Below are 12,346 nucleotides of genomic sequence, written 5' to 3'. Positions count from 1 at the left end.
GACCCAAGCTGACCCAATGAAATTTAGCCATGGAACTTTTGCTGGCACTTGAGGAAAGAGGAGACCAAAGAGTAAAGCCAAAAAAGGAAAGTAGAGCTGAGAGAAGAAGCAGAGACATCTTTCAGATATTGGCACTCAACCTAGAACTTTTTCTGGACCTTTCCATTCCATTAGCCAATGAAGTCCCTTTTTCAGAAGTCAGTATGAGGGACTCTCTCCTCCCTGTAGCTGAACGAGTACTAGCTAACAAGAAAGAGGAACAGAGAATGTGACTTTTTCTTACTTTTATTTTTTACAAACTCAATACAGCATTTGCAATACTTTTAAAACTATAATAAGCTTTCAAATTATTACGAAATTACTCAACATATCAGTTAAAAAGAGGCACATGATGATTTGACCACATGGTCTCAAAGGGTACGGGGGTTCCCAGATCTGGGGAGCCACAGAGTGGCCTATTACAGGTTTTGCTCCCCCAATCTTCTTTTCTATCTCACTGCCAGCACCCCTGAGCACATTTCAGCCCTGCTTTCAGGAGAAGTAGCCATCTCTACACAAGAAGGTCATAGATGCAGGTCTCACAGCTACACTTGGCTCTGCCATCAGGCCACACGCAGTCCCCAGTTCTCCTTAACTCAGCGAAGAATTGGCTGTTGCCAGTAGGGCAGCAAACACAGAATCAGGCTTCTGCTGCAGGACCTCGGGTCTATCAAACTCTACAACCTGGGAGATGGAGAAAGGAGGGGAAGGGAGGGAAGGGACACCACTGAGCTTAGCCTTGAAGGATCCAAAGGCCTCCTGGGATGCTGGCCTGAGCGAACATTCTCCCACTGGCCCCAGGGACACGGCTCTCACCTTCCCGTTGCTCATGACCAGGATGCGGTCACAGTTGAGTACAGTGGTGATGCGGTGTGCAATGACCAGCACTGTGCAGCTCTGGAAGGCTTCACGGATTGTGTGCTGGATCAAAGTATCGGTTTCCATGTCAATGGAAGCTGTGGCTTCATCAATAAGGATGATCTGGTGAATACAAAACAGGGGTGAGGGCAGTTTGCTTGGGCCCTGAGACCTGGATCTAGTCCTGGGTCTACCATTAATCCACTGAGTCCCTTAGCTGGAAGGTGAGCGATATGGATTGAGTTCAAAACCCACTTTGAACACTAGTTGTCCATTATGTTAGAGAATATTAGGTCTCAACCAAGAGCTTGTGTGTGTGTGTGTGTGTGTGTGTGTGTGTGTGTGTGTGACCAGAGAATTAAACTCTTGAAAATGAAAATGTCCCAGTGGTAGGGGCGCCTGGGTGGCTCAGTTGGTTAAGCAACTGCCTTCGGCTCAGGTCATGATCCTGGAGTCCCGGGATCGAGTCCCACATTGGGCTCCCTGCTCAGCAGTGAGTCTGCTTCTCCCTCGGACCCTCCCCCCATCATGCTCTCTCTCTATCTCATTTTCTCTCTCAAATAAATAAATAAAATCTTAAAAAAAAAAGAAAATGTCCCAGTGACAACTTCTTGTTTTATGAACTGCCTTCTGATTCGTCTAAATTAACATAGACCAGCATTCCCCAAAACAGGGCATGCACACATGTTTGGATGGCACATGAGATGGTGTGGCTGGAATATGGATAAACGTTCTCTTTAACATTTTTATTTTATTTTATTTACACTATATGTTAGAAAAATATAACTAGCACAGAAATGTGATTTCACAAATGTTACTGTTTAGAATGAGGCTGTTTTTAAAAAGAGGGCATCACGAGTAAGTCAAAGGAGAGATGGTGCGCAGATATGACAAAAATCATAAAGTGATGACTCAAATTTGGGAAACAATGGAGAAAGCAACTTTGGCACCAGTGGTCTAGTAACTGTAAAATAAGGACCTGAGTGGTTGAGAAAGTGCTACATGCATATTGCAGATCCTGTCTTTCATCTCTGCTAGAAAGAGGGAGATCGTCTTCCCTCCTGAAATCTTCTCCCCAGCTTCCGACCCCACAGTGTTCTGCCTGCTTTTTCCCCAGAGCTCTGACAGTCTGTACCAACAGTTTTTGCATTTATCATTAATTAACCATGGTGTGTGCTGTGAGTGCATTCGAGCACCTGTGGGCACATATGTATATATGTGTGAGTGTGGAGGAGGTATATGTACATATGAGTATGTGTGTGTGGCCTCTCTTGAGAAAGTTTGCTCCCTACTAGTCCAGGTAGTCAAATATCTAAAATTACTGGCACAATATTTGGAAAACTTCAAGAAGCACTGTCTGAAGAAACTTTTGAAAAATATGTAATTTTGGAAAAAAGACAGTCTCTTCAACAAATGATGCTGGGAAAACTGGACAGGAACATGCAAAAGAATGAAATTGGACCATTTTCTTACACCATACACAAAAATAAATTCAAAATGGATGAAAGCCTTAAATGTGAGACAGGAAACCATCAAAATTCTAGAGGAGAACACAGGCAACAACCTCTCTGACATCGGCCATAATACCTTCTTATTAGACATGTCTTGGGAGGCAAGGGAAACAGAAGCAAAAATAAATTATTGGGACTTCATTAAGATAAAAAGCTTCTGCACAGTGAAGGAAACAATGAACAAAAGTAAAAGGCAACCTATGGAATGGGAAAAATATTTGCAAATGACATATCTGATAAAGGGCAGTATCCAAGAAAAATAAAGAACTTATCAAACTCAACACCCAAAAAAACAAATAATCCAGTTAAAAAATGGGCAGAAGACATAAACAGACGTTTTTCCAAAGAAGACATCCAGATGGCTAACAGACACATGATAAGATGCTCAACATCACTCATCATCAGGGAAATGCAAATCAAAACTACAATGAGATATCACCTCATACCTGTCAGAATGGCTAAAATCAATAACACAAGAAACAACAGGTGTTGGTGAGGATGCAGAGAAAGGGGAACCCTCTTACACTGTTGGTAGGAGTGCAAACTGGTACAGCCACTCTGGAACATAGAATGGAGGTTCCTCAAAAAGTTAAAAATAGAACTACCATATTCATCCAGCAATTGTACTACTAGGTATTTACCCAAAGTATACAAAAATACTGATTCAAGGAGATACATGCACCCCAATGTTTATAGCAGCATTATCAACAATAGCCAAATTATAAAGAGTCCAAACATCCATCGACAGATGAATGGATAAATAAGATGTGGTATATATATACAATGGAATACTAGCCATAAAAAAGAATGAAGTCTTGCCATTTGCAATGAGATGGATGGAACTAGAGTGTATTATGCTAAGTAAAATAAACCACCAGAGAAAGACAAAAACCACTTATATGTGGAATTTAAGAAACAAAACAGATGAATATGGGGAGAAGGGAAGAGAGGCAAACCAGGAAACAGGGTCTTAACTATAGAGAACAAAGGGAGGGTTGTTGGAGGGGAGATGGGCAAGGGATGGGTTTAATGAATGATGGATATCAAGGAGGGCACGTGTGATGAGCACTGGGTATTATAAGTGATGAATCACTAAATTCTAGACCTGAAACTAAAAAAAAAAAAAAAAAGTAATTTTGCCCTGGAACAGCTATCATCTGATTTCCAGCTCTAATAAAGAGAATGTCCTGCATCCAAGTTTTAGAAAGAATATACAATAGGCAACTTTTAAATTAATAAACTTCTAAACTTTCAACTTTTCATAAGGAAAGTGCATCGTGATTTGGTTCTGGTGGTGGATCATTTCAGCTTAAATGCAGAGTTTCAGGGTTTGAGAGAACCTAGGCTGAGTCCCCACCTACATGCCTCGCCCACACTAGATACGTAGAGAATGGCCACCAGTGACATGAGGAAGCCCTTTGGGTGTTTGTGGAGAGGACGTACAGCACAGCACCCACTACCCTACAGAGACAGAGGGAGAAACAGCCAGTGTGGTTTCCCAAGCCAGGTGTCATCCGCAGCCTCCCATGGCCATTCTGTGGTCTCACCTTGGAGTTGCGAAGGAGTGCTCTCGCAATGCAGAGCAGCTGCCTCTCCCCCACAGAGAAGTTTCTGCCACTTTCCACCACTTCTGCTTGCAGTCCTTGTGGTAACTTTGAGATCTGTAATATCCAGGAAAATGAGATGTAGGCTATGTAGGCAAGACCTAACCTGACCCCTACCAGACCTCCCCTGTAGCACTTTGCAACACTCTTTGCCTCTGTATACTCTAGCCACTGGTCTTTCTCTTCCTTACCTGTGCCCCTCTCACTCCAGTCTCAGGGTCTTTGCATATGCTGTTGCTGTTTCTGGAATGTTCTCTCAAAGATCTGTGTCCTACTGCCCCCTCAATATTGGGTCTCAGCTCCAACTTCCCATCTTTAAAGAGGCCTTGCTTGGCCACTTCATGTAAAGGAGCTACTCCCCATATGGATCATATGATAATTCTACCTTTAAGTTTTTGAGGAACTGCCAAACTGTTTTTCACAGAGGCTGTACCATTTTATATTCCCATCAGGAATGCATGAGGGTTCTGATTTCTCAACATCCTCACCAGGATCTGTTGGTCTCATTACCACATTTACAGCACTTACCACTATCTGAAAGCCTCTTGTGTGTCTATTTGTTGTCTGTATCTCCCAGTGAATGTAAGCACTAGGAGGGCAAACACCTTGCCTACCTTGCTTTTGCTGCATCCCCTGAGCTTAGGATGTGCCTGGCTCACTGTTGGTGTCTGAGTGCCATCAGACTTGACTTAGGAATCCAAAATCATCTCATCTCCGTAAGATTATTTAACCCATGCTCCAAAGTGGCAGCATCTGGAATATCATCTGAGATGAGCCCCAAAGGACCTGCAGGCACCACTGTTGAAGAGGCAGGTTAAGACCAAGAATCAGGTCTTGGAGCTACTTACTGTCATACTCAGGAATGTCCTCTCCAAGACATCCCAGATCTGCTCATCTGTGTAGCGGTCAAAGGGATCTAGGTTGAATCTGTCATAAAAGAGGAAGAGAAGTGTTCTATAACCACATGTAACCATTGAACAATCTGTTCCATGCACAGTAGATGACCAAGAATAGTTAGAACTGTTTTACTGGGTGTAGAGAAACCCATGGAGTTACCATGAACAGTCATGCCTTGTGCCTTCCCAGTACCCATTCATTCTGCAGGCTATGGCCCCCAAGTCTTATTTGGAGACCACCTCCTCCCCAGCCCTCAAGTCCATGTGGTCCAGGTGGTCCTGTACCACCAACTGCAGGGGTGGAGTAAATGACTCAGGCATAAGTAGATGGCTGCAACCATCTTGCTTTGGGAGTAGGCTCATTGAGTAGCCTACTCCCAGGTACAATGAGTAGCCTCATTGAAGGCTAGGAATGAAGCCAAAGCAGAGTTGGGGGACATTAGGCCCCTGAATCAGTCTTGATCTTCCCAGTATCATGAGCCAAAGAGGGCATTTTTAGTTTAAGCCACTAGGGATTGTGTGTGTGTGTCTCTATGTGTAGGTATACGTGTGTTAGAATATACATATTTATTATTTAAATGCTTGTAAGTATACAATTCAGTGGCACTAAATACATTCACAGTGTTGTGTAACCATCCACAAAAACTCATCATCCCTATCAAAATCTCTACCCATTAAACCCTTCCCCCTCCCTCAGCCTCTGGTAACTTCTATTTTACTTTCTGTCTCTATGAATTTGTGTATTCCAGACACCTCATTTAAGTGGAAATATATAACATTTGTCTTTCTGTGTCTGACATATTTCACTGAGCATAATGTTTTCAAGGTCCATCCATATTGTAGCATATATCAAATATTCATTCCTTTTTATGGCTCATTAATATTCCATTGTGTATATGTGTGTGTATTCATTTATCTGTTGATTAACAAACACTTGAGTTTTTTCTACCTTTTCGTTATTATGAATAATGCTACAAACACTGATACACAAATATCGGTTCAAGTCCCACTTTCAACTCTTTTGGGTATATACCTAGAAGATTTGCTGGATTATATGGTAATTCTACCTCTAACTTTTTGAGGAAGTGCCAAACTGTTTTTCACAGAGGCTATACCATTTTATATTCCCACCAGTAATGCACGAGGGTTCCGATTTCTCAACATCCTCACAAATACTTGTTATATTCCTTTTGCTTTTTTCTTTTTTTCATGATAGCCATCCTAGTAGGTGTGAAGTGGTATCTCACTGTGGTGGGGTTAGTTTTTCTGTCTCTTGCAGTGAAAAAACCCTAATTGATCATCCAAACAACATCAGGTTGGGATCTATCTGGACTTTACACCCATTAAGATTTACACTTGCATTTGTCATAGGCAACATTATTAACACTCCTCTATTATGCAAACACTCAGTCCTGATTAAAACCTATTCTTAATTTCTGCTTTATATTTCCCCAGTTTTGGCAGCCACACACATTTTGTGCGGAGGGCTAGATTGTATTAAAGAAGCAGAAGGCAGAATGTCTTATCTCCATGATATTTGATAGCCTCCAAAGCATTTTCATAGATGGTTCCATTGACACCCTCTCCCCCCAAGCGATGGGTAAATCCCTTTCATTGATGGGAAAGTTATGGCTTATTGGTGTTAAATGCTTGTTCAAGTCACACCACAGGTCAGTCTGAGAGATAGGCTGGAATCAGGGATACTCATAGATAGATGAAACCTCAATGGATAGAGAACCCAGGTCTCCTGTACTCCAGTCCACACTTCTTCCTGCTGCGGGTGAGGCAGGGTGGAGGGGGAAGGTGCAGAGAAACAGCCCTGGTTAAGGGATTAGACTACCTAGGGTAATACCTCAACTTTACCATTTACTTGTGTGTGTCTTGAAACAAGTCATTTTTCCTCTCCAAGTTCAGTGTCTTCCCCTATAAAGGAGGGATAATAATAGTGCCTACTTCATAGGGCTGTAGTGACAGTTAAATGAGACTGAATATTAAAGCATAAGCTGGCACATATAAATGCTCAAAAATGTTAATTCATATTTTTACTACTCCTATATCAAGGCACAATAGATTTGCCCAGGTTCTAGCTTAACATGGAGATCTTTCACTAAATGTTATCTCATTTCCCTAATGCAATCATTTTAAAATTCCTGTTTGTGCACATATTATGCACTCTCCCTGGAAGGACTTTCTCCCCTTTTTCTCCCAGGCAAGCTCCTACTTATCCTTCAAGGTCCTGCTCAAATGTCCCTTCCCCTGTGGAGCCTTTCTGGATTCATCTAAGTAGAGTTACTTGTCCTACTTCTGGGCTCCTTTAGCACTTGGTTCGTATCTCTGATCTAGCAAATACCTCCTTGTATTATAATTTTTTGGTTCTTACATTTCTACACCCACCCCACCCCCCCATGACTACACTCTGAACTCCTAGGGGGAGCACGGGCAGTGATCATTCATCAAAGTGTCCCCAGTCCCTAGTACAATGTCTGGACCTGGCAAAGGCTCAGAAAAGGCAAGTTAAATGAATGTAAGGTGGGAGGGAGGGAAGGATGGGAGGGAGGGCGGGAGGAGGGGGGAGGAAAGAAGTAGGGGGGAGGAGGGAGGAAGAAATGATGAGTAAATTCATAAATGATTGAACAGAGCTCTAAGGGTCAAGTTTTTCCTCTTGCCCCTAAGAATGTTCCTTAAATATTCCTGAAACATGAGGAATCTAGCTTCATTTCTAATGCATTAGGCTTCCTCAATCTCCATGCCTTGGTGTTCCCACACAGCTAATGTGAACTGTTAAGTAGGAGCATGAATCTGGATAAAGTTTAGTCCCAGTTTGCTCACTGAACTGCCTGGATTATTTCTCACTTCTCCCCTGCCTGGAATGTGCATCCTGTGAAGAAGTGCTCCCTCCCAGCCTAAAACGTCCCCATCAGCTCAGTTACCCAGTGGGTGGAGAGAAGAGAATAAACCACATCTAGAGATAAAAGAATATAGCAGCCACAGTGCAAATGCTTAATGGTGAACTGAAATCTGACCAATCGCATCAGGTTTTTTAAAAAAATAATAATCATGCCTTGCTTTCATTTAGCACATTACAGTTTACAAAGTGCTCTTGTGTATATCAGAGCTTCATTCAATCTTCAAGGATACTCCAAATCCCAGTGATGAACCAGTGTGACAAGGAGAGATCAGAGTCCCCAAAACTGAGGCATTGGCTACCAGCTAACCAGAGACAGCCCAGCCCTGGCATCCTGGTCCTCCCAACCCTCCCAGGAGCCTGGCCTCTGTACCTTGCTGGCCTATAGGCCAGCACTCACCTGATGGTTCCTGAAAGCAGGACAGGATCTTGAGGGACAATTGAGAACTTGGACCGCAGTTCCTCTAGGCTGATACTGCAGATGTCCACGCCATCGATGAGAATCCGGCCTGCTGCAGGCTCCACCAGCCGGAAGAGAGCCACCCCCAAGGAGGACTTCCCTGTTGGGCAAGAAACAAGTGGGACCTCAGTTTCCAGATCTGTACTAGAGACAGCACAGGCCACACCTGCAGTTCGCACCTGACTTGCTCCCTTCTGTAGTCCATCCTCCGAGCCCTGAGAGAGCAGAAGAGGACTGGAGTCTCTGCTCCAAGTGGTGCCCCAAACCACAAACAGCTTTCTTACAGCCTAGATCAAAGAGCACAAATGGAGCCCCTGGATTAAATCCAGCCATTTATATATTGTTTCACACACACAGTGTTACTGTTATCTTTTAAGTTCTTTGCCAGCATTTTAAAAATCCAAATCCCCTATCTATAAAAATCCAAATTGCATGCTTTTCTTAAAACCTAGAACTGGCAACACTGGTCCCTCATCCTCCCACACAACACGCAGCTGGAGCTGAGTGCAGCTGCTTCCTTGAGAGAACAGTGCTCTCCAGTTCAACACACTGCCCACCCCACCCTCCTTGCATCACCTTCCAGACCCATTTCACCCATGCATGTTGCTTGCCAGGCCTCAAAGACATTTGAGTTTTCAACCTCTGCTCTAAAAAGGTAAGGTCATCGTGGGTGGTAGCTGTGTGTCTTGTTTACCTTTATGTTCCCTTTGCCCAGCAAATAGTAGGTACTCAATAAATACCTACTGAATGAATACAGTCAATTGGACCAGTATCTACTGAGAGCTTCTCTATGTCAGTCACCAGCCCTCTCAGGCCAAGTGCAGGCAAGAAGTAGAAAGGGAAGAATACCCTAAAGAACACAGCTGGAAGCCTTCACCTAACAGGACTGCAAGGCCTGCAGGGGGCCTGAGGAGGTGGAGACCCAGGAAGGCTCTATCTAGTCTTCCTGGAGGGCTACCTGGAGGAAGCAGCTCCTAGGCACACAAGGGTAGGGCAAGAATCAAGCCTGAGTAGTGTCTTTGAACAATGCAAAAATGGGAGGGAGTGATACTTGGACCAGACCTCCCAAAAATAATAGGAGAGGAAGGGAGGGAAAGAGGTCAAAAAAGAGAGGGCAAAGAGGCTGATAAGAAGTCTAGGAAGGGTGGGGAGGAAGGAGAAGCAGAACCCAGATTTCACTCCTGGCCCTGCTCCTGTCCTCAAAGAGCCCTGCACTGCCCCGTGCTTGAAGCACACCTCCCCTGCACCCTGTTCATCCTTCAGGTCTCAGCTCAAATGCCGGCCTCAGAGCCCAGACCACCAAAGCTCAAAGACCTGCCAACCCCATTACTCTGTTAACGGCACCCTTTTATTTCCTCCGTGACATTCATCATGACCTGTAATGACCCTATGTGTCTCCTGATTTGATCACTTAACACCTATCTCCTCCAGTGGGATCCCGTGATAGCAGGGACTTGGGGTTTTGTTCACCAGTGTCTGGCACAGAGTGAGGGCCCAATAAACATCTGTGGGGTCACTGAGTAAACACATACCCTGAAATAGGCCCAATGCCCACAGGGCAGAGTTGAGGACAGGGGATGCCCAAGACACTCCACTCACCAGAGCCTGTCCTTCCCACGATGCCCACCATTTCATGGCCATGAATTGTCAGGTTGATGTCATTGAGGATAATGGGTGTGTTGTCCCTATATTTCATGTGATAATCCTGGAATGTGATTTCTCCATGCTGTGGCCACCCAGGGGGACAGCTCGTGCCTTCGATGTGTAAAGGAGACTCAGGGACACACATCTAATTTTTGAAGAGAGAAAAAAAAATCAATAGTTATCATTAATCTCTGCTCATCTCCTGCTGACCCACTGGCCTCCAGCTTTTGGGTGTGTGACTCACCCCAGCCTGTCCCACACTAGGACATTCAGAGGAACGCCCCCAGGGGGAATATCCCACCCCAACTCAACTGACATACACATAATTTTATTCCAAAGAGTGAGAAACCATAGAGCTAGCCCCCTTGTTATTAATGCAGAGAACTTTTTCTAATTTATTGTATGGGCTCTAAAGAAACAGAATCCAGAACAGTGACAATAAAGGTAGCAGAGCTAGCTGACCCCTGCGGGGCATGTTTTATGGGGGCTCAGATGCCTTGTGCAGATTTCCCTTCCCTCTGTCCTCATTGACGAGGTAGGGAACTTCAGATGCATTTCACACACAAGGAAATGGAGAATCAAACAGGTTAAAGCACTTGCTCAAGATCACATAGCAGATGGGAACTCAGACCAGGGCTGCCTGACTCCAAGCCCACTACCGAACCAAGCACAGCTGGGTACGTCCTGAGGCCCGAATGATGGAGAAGAAGCATGGTCACCTGACCGCAAGTCACAGCTCTTTGCCGTGGGTGTGGCTGCGCCAGTGTCCCTCAGTATTAAATCAAAGCTCTAGGATTCACAAATTCTGCTCCTGTTAACAGGGGCAGGAGAACTGGCTTCAAAGGGCTCTGCCAAACCCCAGCTGTGTAATCTGAAGCTTAGCCAAGCCCCTGTTTCCTCTTCTGGAAAATGGGGATAATAATTCAATCAACCTTATGAAATTGTTTTGTGATTCCATGAGATAATCGATATATAAAAAATATTGAGCCTTTACTGTGGGTCAGGTACTGTGCTAAGTGCTTTACATATTATATTATTCAATCTTTGTAATAACCCAATGAAGTAGATACTATGATCTGTCCCCAGGTTACACAGCTGACTCAAGTAGCAAAGCTTGGACTTGAACCCAGTTGATCTGGCTCTAAAACCTACGCTCTTAACTATTCTGACACAAAGAGAAGCAATAATAATACCAATTATTCTTGTCATTATTATTATTTTTATACTTGGGCAAAACTCTCATTTCTAAAAAGGGCAGATTATTCTCTCTACACCCAGGGATGCTCTGAGGAATGTGATGAACATGGGCCAGTGGGTACGGAAAGGCTTCTGAGAAATGACACACACTGGTCTAGGGAAAATGCGGAGGAAGGAGCCTCATTCGCCTCTTGAAAAAGTCTCAGGGAGCCTGGGGTGCCAGAGCATGCCGAGGCTATGGAAGCTGAGCCCCAGGTGTGGATTTAAAGCCCTCCAGAGCTCCCACAACAAACCCAGATCTGTGTCCCACCTTCATGTATTGACGCATCCTCTCCGCAGCAGTGAAGTACGCCTCTGTCTCTGAACCAATCCGGGCAGAGGCCTGAAAGTTGGATGCTAGCTGGAATGAAGAAGACACCTCAGGTCAAGAAGCTGAGGGGGATGTGCAGAGGATTTCAGTGTTCCTAAAACCACTGGTTACCATCCTCCCCTGAGTGACTTCTCAGACCAAGACAATTTCCCTACAAGAATGGAGCAGATGCCTTTGGTGCCCCCTAAGCCCACTTCTGAGGTTAGCTGCAGTGGTGGTAGGCAGTTCTGGACAAGACCCCACTGGCACCGTCCCACTTCAAGTACCCTCTGTGTGTCTTTCTGCTTTCTGCTCAAAACCTCTACCCATACCACAGGAACCCGCTCGACCCATGCACAGCTGCAGCCCTGAAACACAGGGGGGTTAAAGCCTGTGGAAAACCCTCAACTAATAGGGAAAGGAGCCAGCAGATAAAGGCTCCTGTCCCTCACCTTCGGGGGAACAATCCAGGGAGCATCCTATATGCTTCCTATACTATTCAGTAGAGTTGAGTGCTGGTGACCCAGGACAGCAATATCAATGACACATGCCCATGATTCAGTTCCTCCTTCCCTGCCTCACTCTCTTGCTCCCTCAGTCCTGTTCCTTAGAAGCATCTCCCAAATAATCTGCCTACACCCAAGTCCTTGTTTCAGGCCTTGCCTTCAAGGAAACCCAGGCTCAGAGGAGTCTCAGGGACTCTCAGAAATTGAAGGCACCACAGATGAGGACACTGAGACCCAAAAGGAAATGACATACACAGAATCACCTGGAACCCAGGGGCAGAGGTGGGACAGGGACCCCAACCTTTACACTTTCCATCCCCTTGGCCGAAGATGTGGGCAAACAGGCCACGCACAGGGTGCTGGGCAGAAGTTCATTA

General features: G+C 44.8%; 1 protein-coding gene across 2 annotated transcripts in view; it reads right to left on the bottom strand.

Moving 5' to 3' along the window:
- Positions 1 to 269: 269 nt before the first annotated feature.
- The window catches only part of ABCC11 (ATP binding cassette subfamily C member 11), a 71,766-nt gene continuing 59,689 nt past the window's right edge, over positions 270 to 12,346 (bottom strand). For both annotated transcript variants that reach the window (XM_027617233.2, XM_027617234.2), the window contains 7 exons: positions 11,425 to 11,514; positions 9,873 to 10,062; positions 8,214 to 8,373; positions 4,861 to 4,939; positions 3,956 to 4,069; positions 856 to 1,020; positions 270 to 723 (listed from right to left, as the gene is read on the bottom strand). In XM_027617233.2, the coding sequence (XP_027473034.2) occupies positions 631 to 723; positions 856 to 1,020; positions 3,956 to 4,069; positions 4,861 to 4,939; positions 8,214 to 8,373; positions 9,873 to 10,062; positions 11,425 to 11,514 (891 nt within the window). In that variant the 3' untranslated portion in view covers positions 270 to 630. The remainder of the gene's footprint in view (positions 724 to 855; positions 1,021 to 3,955; positions 4,070 to 4,860; positions 4,940 to 8,213; positions 8,374 to 9,872; positions 10,063 to 11,424; positions 11,515 to 12,346) is intronic.

The sequence above is a fragment of the Zalophus californianus genome, chromosome 17 (genome assembly GCF_009762305.2).
Source record: "Zalophus californianus isolate mZalCal1 chromosome 17, mZalCal1.pri.v2, whole genome shotgun sequence".
NCBI classification, from domain to species: Eukaryota; Metazoa; Chordata; class Mammalia; order Carnivora; family Otariidae; genus Zalophus; species Zalophus californianus.
Note: the sequence above shows the minus strand (reverse complement) of the source record. Positions and strands in the feature narration are given on the sequence as shown.